The 13026-nt window shown below is 29.2% G+C and overlaps 1 protein-coding gene across 1 annotated transcript; it reads left to right on the top strand.

The window, feature by feature from the left end:
* Positions 1 to 3790: 3790 nt before the first annotated feature.
* Positions 3791 to 6820, top strand: LOC123296061 (serpin B6-like). The gene is made up of 2 exons (XM_044877522.1): positions 3791 to 4931; positions 6812 to 6820. Exons 1-2 carry the CDS (start codon positions 3882 to 3884, stop codon positions 6818 to 6820), a joined length of 1059 nt encoding a protein of 352 aa, XP_044733457.1. The 5' UTR covers positions 3791 to 3881.
* Positions 6821 to 13026: the final 6206 nt, after the last annotated feature.

Below are 13026 nucleotides of genomic sequence, written 5' to 3'. Positions count from 1 at the left end.
AGTGGATATAAACAGTCGTGAGCAGTCGTTTGTTTTTAGTATGACAAAAATAAATATAAAAATAAATTTTCTTGTCTTGTTTTGCATCAGCCACCATTAAAAAATAGTACAAAATGTATATTATCAACCATATGCTTACTTCATCCCACTGAGACGATTCCTCTTTCGTTGTTAAATAAATTTTCCATTTTTCTTGTTTATTTAACATGCCCATAGTTAGATTTTGTCAGCCAACCCTAATAATGAAAAGTTTGTATCTCGAAACAAATGAATTGGCTGATATCTTATATGCCGCGGAAAGAAGAGAGGAATTTGTTTTTTTATAATCTAGTAGTGTAAATACGATTATAATCGGAAATTGACTTTTATTTTACCTTAGTATTAAATTTACCCTTTTCAAAATTATCATTTAACTAATAAGAATTGTTATCATTTGAGAGTGAATCCTGTAAATGAAGCTATTTAAAATTGACTAAACCAAGGAAGATTATCGCTGCATAAAAAAAATTCCATTGTTGATAAAGATACTATTTTCGACTTTTATATATATTGTACGCATATTATTTTTCTTCTGCGTATAAAGGTACAATTCGATTTTTCTAATATGGTAAAAAACCATATTCATTCACTATTCTGGTTAGAGAAAACACACACAATTTTTATACTTTTTTCGACTAAAATGCACACTATCTATAAGTAATATATTTAATAATGTATACACAAAGGCCTTACAATAATGTACCTCTCCTGATATGATAGTTAACACTATATGCATAAATTGAACATTTTACACTCGATCGTATAAAGGTTTTCAAAGATAGATCACTTTATACTCTATATGTATTACTCTATATACAGTTACTATATTGCTAGCAAAAGTTATATCTATACATATTGATATATAAATACTAGCTAGAGCAGCTATATGGCAGTCACTAGTCTAATAAATATTGGTAGAGATTGTTCGATTAATTGTGATTCTTTCTAAATTGAGTTGATGCCTATTGAGCCACCTGCCACATAAAACTGTAGTAATAGAAGTAACATACCATAACAAAGGAACGAGAAATGTCGTGGGACACCCGATAGGAACTATTTTCCTTCCGTACCTTATAAATTATAAATGTAGCACTTATTTTTTTTATTTACAAGATACTTTTCTGAAAATTTAAGGTATTAGTTTTAGACATCAAATACTTGTTTGACTTAACGGGAAAAAGCTGAATTTTTGTACAAACATTTACTTTGATACTAAAAATGTTGTCTGAAGAGTCACATAGGGTCATGTGTGGGTGTCTTTTGATACTCAAGGTCAAAGATAGCGAAAATCAGTTTTTTGTTGTTGAGAATATATGGTTTACTTTGCATTCAATCGTATTAGCATTTACTATAAAAGTTCTAGAGGATAAAATTATCTACAAATTTTGTCTGAAACTTTTGTTGATACGTTGGCCCGTTTTTGAAATAGAAGATGCAGAAGATCGGCTATACGTACCTTGGTACAGGATCAATATTATTTATAAGTATAAGGTATTGAATAATTATGTAAGTAGTATTAAATGAATAATTTAGTACAAAAACCGTATAATAGACTGGGATGTACGATTGACCATGTCTATACCTTATATATTTATAAATATTGACCCAGTACTAAAGTACGTTAAGCTGAGCGCTCTATCTTCTGCGCCTCCATTTTACAAAAACGGCTCAAAGTATAAAAAAAAATGTAGAGAATTTTATCTTCTACAACTTTTACAGTAAATAAGGAAACAGGAAGGCAAAGGAAACGAGATATTATAAAAAAACTGATTTTTGCGACCTTTGAACTTGAATATCTAAGAGTGGGCGTGACCATATTTGAATTTTGGGACAAAATTTATACGAGCAAAATAATGGTTTGTACAAAAATTCAGCTTAATCCCATAGATTCCGAAGTGAAACCCTCAGATGTTTGGAGTACCGAGAAAATATTATCTGTCGTAAGACGATCGAGAGGAAAGTAAACGCTTTTACTCCAATCCAAGTAATTGTTTTACTGTGTAAAAGACTCATCATTTGCTAACCTTTCTCTAGTAATTGGCTTACTTATTACACTATAGTTGTAATATGTAGAGTTCTATCAAAACTAAGTGGCACTGAACAAGAGAGAGTATAGATACGAGTGCACATACATATACATCATACAGTCTCTCTTGCACGGTGCCACTTAGTTTTGATAGAACTCTATGTTATTTTGCAAGAAGTAACTATACTATATACTATATGTTGTAATGTTATTTATTATACCGTATGGTGTCTGTATTTATGACCTCGATTTTCATTTATTCATGTGTATCTATGAACCAAGTACCAAGTACAGTATAGAAATAGCAAAGCATGAACCACTTTCTTTACAAAACATGACGTACTTATTACATTTGGGACTACTTGGGGGTTTCAACTTTGTTTATACAATATTAGTAAACATAACACCATAAATCCAATAAATATTCATTTTCAATGATTATATGTACATTTATAATACAGGATTGTACAGTAAGATGATACCATCTATAAGTTATTACATAATCATTTATTTTCTACGGTTCCAGAATACTGACTTTAGAAGAGATAAAGCAGATAGAAGTTTCGTTGTTTTAAACTGTGAGTGGCTTTATTTATTTTGCAACGATAAATAAAATTAATAATTTAAAAAATTAAAAACCCGCCTGCGTTAATTAAAGTCTGATAAGAAAGAAACAAGTCCAGTAGTTTACATGAGTCGGTGTAAATTTTAATTGGCCTCGACTATCAAATTCGTAATGTAAACTACTGGACGGGTTTTGGTTTTTTTAATAGGCCTACAAACAATCACGATATTATAGTCTTCCAATGCACACATGAACAAAAAACAAGTAAAAACAACAATTGACTGAGTTAATTCTTGAAATACCATGTATAAACAGTGTTGATTACTCTGTCACATTACACATACACACATGTCACACATACACAACTAATATAACTGATATTCCCATATAATACATACTATACAGTTTATGCCTAATTTGCGCCCTCACGGGTGAACGGTGATGTTTAGGAAAAAATTTATCAGTCAAAAGTTGTTTTGTTTTTTATAAGGAACATTTTTTACATTTAAACTTTTGTTCTATCTCTAACGGTTTACAAGATGGGTCCTACGGACCCAAGACCCAAATGACCTATGTTGCTCATTTACAAACTCGACCTGACTTTTTACGACCTGAGTGCGCTGTAAAAATTTCAGCTTCATATCTTTTTTCGTTTTTGAGTTATCGAGTTGACAGACGGACGGACAAACGAAAATGGACTAATTAGGTGATTTTATGAACACCTATACCAAAATTTTGTGCGTAGCATCAATATTTTTAAGCGTTACAAACTTGGGACTAAACTTAGTATACCTTAAACAAAAAAAAAGTAAAATTCGTTATTTTGGAAATTGTCAACTGGTGAAAAAATTCGTATTTAGGTGCACATAATTATTTTAGTGGGCGAGCTTACAATAGTTAATTTCTCTATTTTTGTTCAAAAATCTAAGATTTTAGATTCGTTAGTGGATATAAAAAATGCTTAAAGTTAAAGTCATAGATGTGTCAAAAATTTCGCATGCGACATTTAATTAAATTTTGTGTCACATGTCGTTCAGTGTTGCCTCTGTGGAATTGCGCTTTAAGACTATATACTAAGCAAGCTATGATTTTTACCAAATACAAGCAACATAATGACATTTTACAATTATTTAGAAGTTTACATTTTCCAAATTTTTAGTAAGATTTTAATATTTCTGACATGCTACAAACATATAATTCAATGGGTATTATGTCATACAACTAGCAGTGAAATCAAACTATACAGTGAAAATGACATCTAATGAAGATATTGCGTCTGTGGTTGAAGCAAACTTCAACTTTGGCTATAGTGTTTATAAAAAGCTTAGAAAGGCATCTCTAGAAGAGTCACCTAACATACCCGAGAATATATTATTTAGTCCCCTATCAGTGAAAATTATGTTAGCTTTAGCTTTTGTTGGAGCAAAAGGTGCTACAGCGGAAGAAATGAGTACAGTGTTACAGCTTTCACATGATCCAAGTCAAGTATCAAATAACTTTTTAGACCTTATATCACAATTAAAATCATCAAATGTTATTTTAACAATAGCAAATAAGATTTTTATCGATAACAAAGTAAAACTAAGTGACAAATTTCAACAAACAGCGATTAAATATATTGATTCAGAAACTGAATACGTTGATATGAAAAAGAAAGCATCATTGGGTAAAATAAATAGTTGTGTTGCACAAAAAACAGAAAAAAAAATTGCTTCAGTCCTAGAAAACCTAGATGCCGACACTGAAATTGTGCTTGTAAATACTCTTTACTTTAATGGAAAATGGGCAAAAGAATTTGAAGCTACAAATCCAATGCAATTTTATTTAACGCCAGAAGAAAGCATTGAAGTGCCTGCAATTCATTGTAAAGACTACTATACTTATTATGAGGATAGAGGTGTAAAAATTCTTGAAATACCTTACAAAGGTGAAGAATACAGTCTGGTTATTACTTTACCAGAAGATACTAATGAACTTCCAACGTTAGAAGATATATTCCCATCAGATTATCAGAATAAACAAAAATCAGAAGTTGAAATTGATGTAACTATTCCCAAATTTAAAATTGAAAGCTTTACTGATTTTACAACCCTATTGCAAGAAATGGGAATGGAAACTGCATTTAGTAATGAAGCAGATTTTACTGGATTAATTGATCCAGAAAGCAGTATAAAAAATATTGCAATCAGTAAAGTGGTTCAGAAATGCTGTATGGATGTTAATGAAGAAGGTACTGAAGCTGCTGTTTCAACAGCAATTAAGTTTTCCAAGTTAAATTCTCCGGAACTAGAACCTTCCAAAGTATTTCTTGCCAATAGGCCATTTTTCTTTTTGTTAAAGCAAAATATAACAAATATTACTTTATTTTTGGGTAATATTAATAATCCTTGAAATTTATTTATGAGCTATTATGTAATAGTATACTAAATTTTACGCAAACAAATCGTCTTATTTTCAACTTTTTCTTCGGCAATCAAGATATACAATATGTAGATACTAGAATTTTTGTGCAAGAATAAGACAAACAAAAAATGATAACGAATTTGGACAAATTAGATTTTTTAAACTTTGCTCATTATAAAAATTTTACTTATATAACTCTTTTTTTGTTATTTTTTATCTGGTTGATTAAGGTACAGAAAAGGGAAATCAAAATCTGCTTATTTAAAAAAAGTTGGCATTTTGATTCGAGCTAAATCCTATTGTGATATAACGTCAGTAAATAAATTTTATGTGTTCTATAAATATCTCTATAAATATACCGAGTAATTTTCAAACATCATTTTATACATCAAATTAAAAAACTGTAACATTTAATTTTCGCCAGAAAACTAAACTTTTTTAATTTTCTTACAAAATAAAATCTACTAAATCTTCGTCTAGACAATGCGATTGAATTTGCTTTTATTAAGTATAATTCACTAAATTTTTATTTATCAAATAGTAAGTGTTCTTTTTTTTTGTTTTTTTCACTTTTATATTAACTACTATCTATTCTATATAATAAAAGATGAAGTAGTTTCAAAAACAAGTAGAAAAAAAACGGAAACAAACCCAAATATACTTCTTCTTTTAAAATTTGTTTGCCTTTTTTACTTTCTGATTGCAAGTAATGGTTTTTATCCTGCAAATCGAAATCAAAAGTTGTATGACTGTACGATATCGGATATATATCCTTACGTTTCAAATGTCTTTCAAATTTCTTTCAAATTACGTTTCAAATTTCATCACGTGATAACCCCCTAACAAATGATGCTTTGATTTTATGAAATTTCGATACCTTTGCAATTTTAGTCAAATCAATTTAATAATATTAAATAATATGTATCTATAACATGATCCCTGCTCCCGAGAACATGTATTAAGCAAGGCAACAAGAAGTCTAAGTACAGCGGGTATCTCTTACTACTTAATATCTCTCTCTTTTACAAAAAATTAACATTACTGGATAAAATTGTACACCTAAATTGTTTGGTTTCGAGAGTTAGGCACATTAATTCAGCTTGAAAAGTCAATTAAATTGTATTTTTATTATTTTTGAAATGTAGCCTTGAAGTTTGGCTTCAAAATCGTTTAAGAACTCTTGTTCAGAAATCAGAAGAGGTAAAAATTTAATTAAAAAGTTGATTTTTATAACTAAGAACCCAAACATTTTTTTTGGAAGCTTTTTTTGAAAATCAACTTTTTATCTATCTAATATATCTCTTATTTCAAACATTAATTAAAGGAAAATTCTATATAAATATTCGCAAACTGATAATGGAATGATCAAATCAGGGACGGGTAGAACTTCGACGTTACCGTTAGCCAAACTTATTTGATTTTCGAAAAAATACTTACGAAAATTATGTAGTATTCCTACCTTTAGCTCGAATGCCTATCTTCTAACAATGACGAACATCAGACCTTAAACCATCCTGAATAAGATTTAAGGTCGATAAGTTGATGACTGATCCAGAATATTGCTCATCACAATTCAAACATAAAGCTTTGCCGTAAAATATGCCTACCTGAGCCATTTCCGAGGATTACTAAAAACAATCACCGTTTATTAAGCTTGCTATTATGCTTGAAAATAAAATTTGGATTGTCTCGGTTGATTAAAGCCTCTGATAAATAGCTGAATAAAATGTTTTACACCAGTTATATAATTTTTATGCTATGTTCTTAAATCATTTTAGACATCATAAATACCGAAGTCGTAGAATCTGAAGATATGAGACTTGATACTCTATTTAGTTCAACGTACCAATATATTTTCATTATATGTAAATATTTATCATATCCATGTAAATAGGCATTTATCATGTGTAAAGTAGAAAATAAATATTGTTTTAATTTATTAATTGATTAAAAAATTTACTTAAACAGAAAATTTGTGGTCTGGTCTCTAGAGATTATACATTCTTTATGAGTTTTTTTTTTTTTTAGTATTATAAATATTATATCCTTTTTACTTGTAAAAGTTCAATTTTTATTACTTTTATTCACTGTTACAATTCATATACTTTTTGGATTAATGCCAATTTTATCATTGATGATGTCACTACTGGTACACATACAGATTATACAACTGTGACTAACTGTAACTGTAAGGAAATTTATTTTATTTTTTATTTATTAAGTTTATTGTGCTTCTTTCAAGTTGGATTTTTCTTTTGATAAAAACAAAATGTGTTTTATATAATAATTTTATATTTGAACAATAATAAAAATAATTATTATACTTTACTAATTTGAGCACAAACTCATTAACAATTAATAAAAATGCAATTTTTAACTAAAAAAAAATACTTCAATATATTTTAGATGAATTATTCTTCCATTTATATATGAATTTGTGTAAAAAAAGTTAATGCAGGTTCTCTATTATTGGGAACGCCATTTTGATCAGTAAAAGTAAGTTTAGGCACCAGGGCGTCAGTTTTGCGTGTTACAGAGTGAAGTGCAGGTGAAAATTGAATGTCACACCCCTTGGTGTCTCACCTCTGTACCAAAAAAACGTATGGCGTTGCTGGATACTAACTATGCATAAAGTATTCAAAGCGAATTATATGAATGCCGTACAGAAATAAATCAACTACAACTTCGGAAATTGAAGGGAGATCAAAAAATTTTTTTAACTTCATAAATACCGTACAGAAATAAATCCGGTAACTTCGGTATCGGATTAATTTCTGTAAAGCATGTATGAAATTCGCTTCGAATACTTATGCAAAGTTAGTATCCAGCAACGCCGTATATATTTGCTGGTGCAGGGCTGAGAAACCCAGAAGTGTAATAGTCATTTCTCACACTGTGTCGCGGTAACCTGACGCCATAGTGCTTTAACTTACTTTTACACATAGGAGCATCATTGTCAACATGATTCCTGGTGGGTCATTTTACCTGAAATTTTTTTGGCATGTGCTTGTAGTTAATTACGCCTGGTTCACATTGAGTCAATTATTTAGTACATAAACGTTTACCTTCTGAGGTGAGTTATTTAGCAAATTCAACAAATTAATTTTAAAGCAATAAGTTCACACTTGGTAAGTGCAAGCTAGCATCAAGATGCAGTAAGGATTGATGGCACTTGTCTTAAATATTGAGAGTGGTGGCACTTTATTAATAAATGACTAGATTACAAGCTTAACGTGAATCAGACTTCAGTTTCGAAATTATATGAAACTCAATGACTGATCTAATGTAAACCAGTTTTCACACCGGGCATAAGTTTTTATACGATTAAGAACGTCAAAATTCAGCTACAGATGCGATTTTCGTTTATTTGACTATATTCTTTGGGGTAAAATACAATGAGAATTTGATGAAAGAAGAATGAAAAATAAATAAATAAGAAATCTGTGTCAAATTTTTTTCAGATTATGTCACCCCTCCATGTAATATGTTTTTAGAAAGTCAACTTGATTCATATTTGATTTGTTTCAAATATTTTTGTAAGCGTAAATAAAAAATTTTACCAGCAGGATATCAATAGCAAAAAATATGATAATCATATCGTGCGATATATATATTTATGTATATATATATATATATATATATATATATATATATATATATATATACATAAAATTAAAAACAGGAATGAAAATTTGTTTGTAATTTTTTATACATTTTCTTTTTGTATATGCAGTGAAAATCGTTCATATGGACATTATCTTATACTGTATTATGTGTCAATGAAATCAACGCATGTTTGCTTGTCGAATATAGACATACCCATGTAAATTTGGACCCAGGGAGGGATTAAACAAATATTTTCGTCCCACACGGGGAAGAAAAGAAATTTTAAAAATATCATTAATTCAATAGTATTCTGGCAAACTAAGTGATTCTAAGTCCTGGGCGGGGTATACTTACGTTGTATAATATACAAAGCGTGCTAAAAGTGTGTTATTAAAATAATTGTTTTAAATCAACTTGGAAACGTTGACAATTTCAATTCGTTTTTACGCTGGTTGACGTTGTATGGCACAAAAACAAAGCGCCATTGTTTTTCGGCGGTCCCCAATAGTTGTCATACTACTTCAAAATTGTGTTTTGAAGCGGATATACATATAGACCAATCAATTAATGTGATATTTTTGTGAAAGATTGTTAAAAAATGATTAGTTAAAAAAAACTGGCCCACAGCAAATAAAATAAAGCCTGTAAAAAGTTTGATCCCTCCTCCAATAACAATGTTTGATGTCAGTATCTGGAAGTCAGTACGTACAGGACACGGTAAAATTTTTTAGCTTTCATACGAAAAGTTTTAAATTTAACTATAGGATTCTAGAATTATAATATTTTGCAAACAATTTTATACCTACTACATTGTAATTATTTTTGATATCCTTATAAACGATTTCTTCTGTATGAAAATGAAAATATCTTTCTTTAAAAAAAAGAAAATATATTTAATGAAACTTTGATTTATAACTTGATAAAATAGGAAATGGTTTCCTGTGTACTTGTGTGCGTTTACTGCGGCTTTATTTTTGTGTGGAAATGTGTGTGTATGTATAAAAGAAAATATTTAACTTAACAAATTAGATTTTTTTAAAACATATACGTAAATCAACTAGATTTCCTTTTTGTATCAAAAAAAATTCTGTACATTAAAGAATATCATCTCCAACATTCGAAGATTCCGTATATTTTCTATAATGACTTGTAATAAGTCTAATAATCCTCAAATATCTGGGAAAAAATTATATAAAAAAAAATTCAATTTTTTAGCTTATTATTATACAGGCTGTTTGTAATTCCTATACAAATATTGAAAAAGGTTATGCTCGGGCTTTCGAAATTGAAATTTTTATAAATTTTATGTTTCAAAGCGACTTTAACCCCTTATACTTCCTTAATATTAGTGAATTGGTTTGGTATGAAATTAAAAACAAAGGACCTAATATTTGAGGCTATTAATAAATTTTGAATCTTATCTTTATAGTTGATGAAAATATTGATGCTTATGTTTTCTCTTACTTCATACTCAAACCCAAAAGCAATGTTGACGAAGAAATTTTTCAAACAAGTTGTTAATTATTTTTACAATTCATTTTTTTACACTTCATTAATTTTTTTTTTTTTAAGTTCTTGCGGCTTATAAGAAGAGTTATAGAGACCGAAGCACAAATGGAAATTTTTGTACCTGAATTTTGTTCGGAGCATCAATATTTCTAAGCGTTACACTCTTCAGTATCGCTCTAGTTTTATCCAAATTTTCGCGTTAGTGTCGAAAACATGCTGAAAGTTAGTTAACAGATGCCCTCAATTTATCTCAAACTGATTATAATATATAAAGAAGAGTAGAGCTATATCGCTGATCCATTTAAATTGTACCACTTTGCCAATTTTCCAGAAAACAATCTATATTTCTTCTATAATACTCATATAGACTAATATAGAAGAAATTACTAGCATACCAAAAGAAACACTAATTGTAATTAGGTCTAAAAAATACGATTTTGAGGAAAATCTAGAATTGGTACGATATAGTTTTGAGCGTAGATACGGTGAAGGCACCATTTTCCTAATAAATGCATATAGATTTTTCTGAGAAATATTTGTAGAATTATACACATATAAAAAATATGAAATTCTCTTGCTAATAAACTAGACCTTTTAGATAACAGTTGAGAATGCACTTACTCGATTTCATATATATATATACGATTTTATAAAGTTCATGAAGAGAAACTTTATAATTACTTACTTTAATTTTCTTTGAAACTGATTCTTTAATTGGTGAAATGGGAATGTAAAATATCAATTTTCTGTGGCGTTGTTCATTCATATTATTTCATGCTGCCAATCATTATTTTACATAGCCAAGTTTGTTCTTATACCTATTATGGGCAAGCAAATTTTTCGAGATTCTCAAGAGAGACTTCATATATTGACAAAGTTATTATGAAGAACCTTCAAAGCGAGTGAAATTTTCAAAAAGAGTTTCTAAAAATACGTGATAATGGCGTGATAATGTATGAAATGTGCAGATAAAATTATACATATGAGCCCAATAAAAATTGGTGAAGACACAAGCTTGAGTATGACCCAAAAGTTATTTCAGTCAAAATGATCTCTAGAAGTTTGGAGGCCAAGTCACGCCAATTCAAATATTTAGTAATCATTGTTTATATCAAAATATATTTCAACGATTGTGTTATTAGCACATAATATTTTGCAATTTTCAAAATGATATTCTAAAAATATAGCATGCATACGAAAAAGTGAGATACTCAAAACATTTGAAGTGATTTAAGGATCAAACTCACTTCTAGAGATTATTTTGACCCAGGTTGTGAAAATATATCTGTAGTGAAAAGGTTTCTGGTCTTTAAGCAAAACAACGTTAAAAATATGGATTTCCGTTTGATAATTCACAACTAAAAAACTTGCTTTGACATGTTAAAGGTCAAATGGTCAAAATTAAGTAATTATCTAAAATAGTAAGTCTTTCAAAAACATAATTACAAGGCGAATTTGACAGGCCTGGCTCCATGTATACGAGTAAATATGAAGTAAAAGCCTTCTAAATATGGTTGGCAGCACCATTCGATACAATATACACAATTTGTTGTTATGATAAGATAAGGGAAAAATAACCATCACTTCCCTTATTGTTGATCCCTTAGTAAGTATTATGATCCTTGATAAAATATATAATTCTTCTCTTACAATTTATTGTCTTTATACAAGCAAAATGTCCTAGTTTATTATACAATCAGGTATTGTGACGTAATAAAATATTCGTTTACTGGTATTATTTTCTTTTGTACAGAGTGTGAATGTGGTTGTAATTCATCTTTCCTAAAAATATTTTCTCAATTAAGTTTTAAAACCAGTTTAAAAAGTATGTAGATTTCCCACATATAAGTTATTTTATAGAATCTTTAGTTCTCTAATAACTATCTAACTAATTAATTACTTTTGTGATTCCATATATAGATGTCCCGATTTTAAAAACATGTTAGAAATATGATTAAATAAACTTAAACATTAAAGCTGATTTAATTATTAAGAACTATAGTTTTAGTGCCTTTTGCTTAATTCAGAATTCTTTGTTTGAATTTCTTTATAATACATTCCTAACCCACTCTTAAAATTTTCACGTTCACATATACTTTGAAACATTCACGTGTTTTGAAATAACTGATTTAACACTTGTTAGGATTCCGTACCCAAAGAGTATTCAACGGGACCCTATTACTAAGACTAGGCTGTCGGTATGTTAGCAAGCTGCATCTCATATACCGCAATAGTATTACTAATGGCACTATAACACTAATAAAAAAATAAATAAAAACTTAAAAATAATAATCTAATAATAAAAAACCCGGATTTGAGCAGTTTTTATTTATAATAATAGATGGCATTACAAAAATAGTATTTGTCTATAATCATAGAGGGAAATAATAGCTTTTGTATAGTTGAATTTACAATAAAATTTACAAGGATAGTTTATAGGTGGCTTTACAATGAAATGCTATATATAAAATAAATGTTAGTTTCATTTCTTATTCCAAATACAAGCTGTCAAAATGGCTAATTTGATTGTGAAACTCCTGAAATCAAAAAGTAAAAAGACGGTCAAGAGCTAGTTTAAGATTCCGTATTTTTAACTTCCCGCTAAGAAAATAGGGAAGTTATTGTTTTCACCCCGTTTTGCCAAAATCGAGTTTTCATCAGATCTCGACGTTTTAAGGTGTCAGGAAGCTTCCCTGACTGCTTCCGCGAGGGTGTCTGTATGGCTGTATGTATGAGTGTGTGTGTGTGTGTGTGTGTGTGTGTGTGTGTGTGTGTGTGGATGTATGTAAACCTCTCATAACTTTTGAACGGCTTGTTCGATTTGATCGCGGTTGGTGACATTCGAAAGGGCTTGACCAAACTTAGATTTTGAGGCCTA

Source organism: Chrysoperla carnea, chromosome 3 (genome assembly GCF_905475395.1).
Source record: "Chrysoperla carnea chromosome 3, inChrCarn1.1, whole genome shotgun sequence".
NCBI classification, from domain to species: Eukaryota; Metazoa; Arthropoda; class Insecta; order Neuroptera; family Chrysopidae; genus Chrysoperla; species Chrysoperla carnea.
This window is presented reverse-complemented; position numbering and strand designations above follow the sequence as displayed.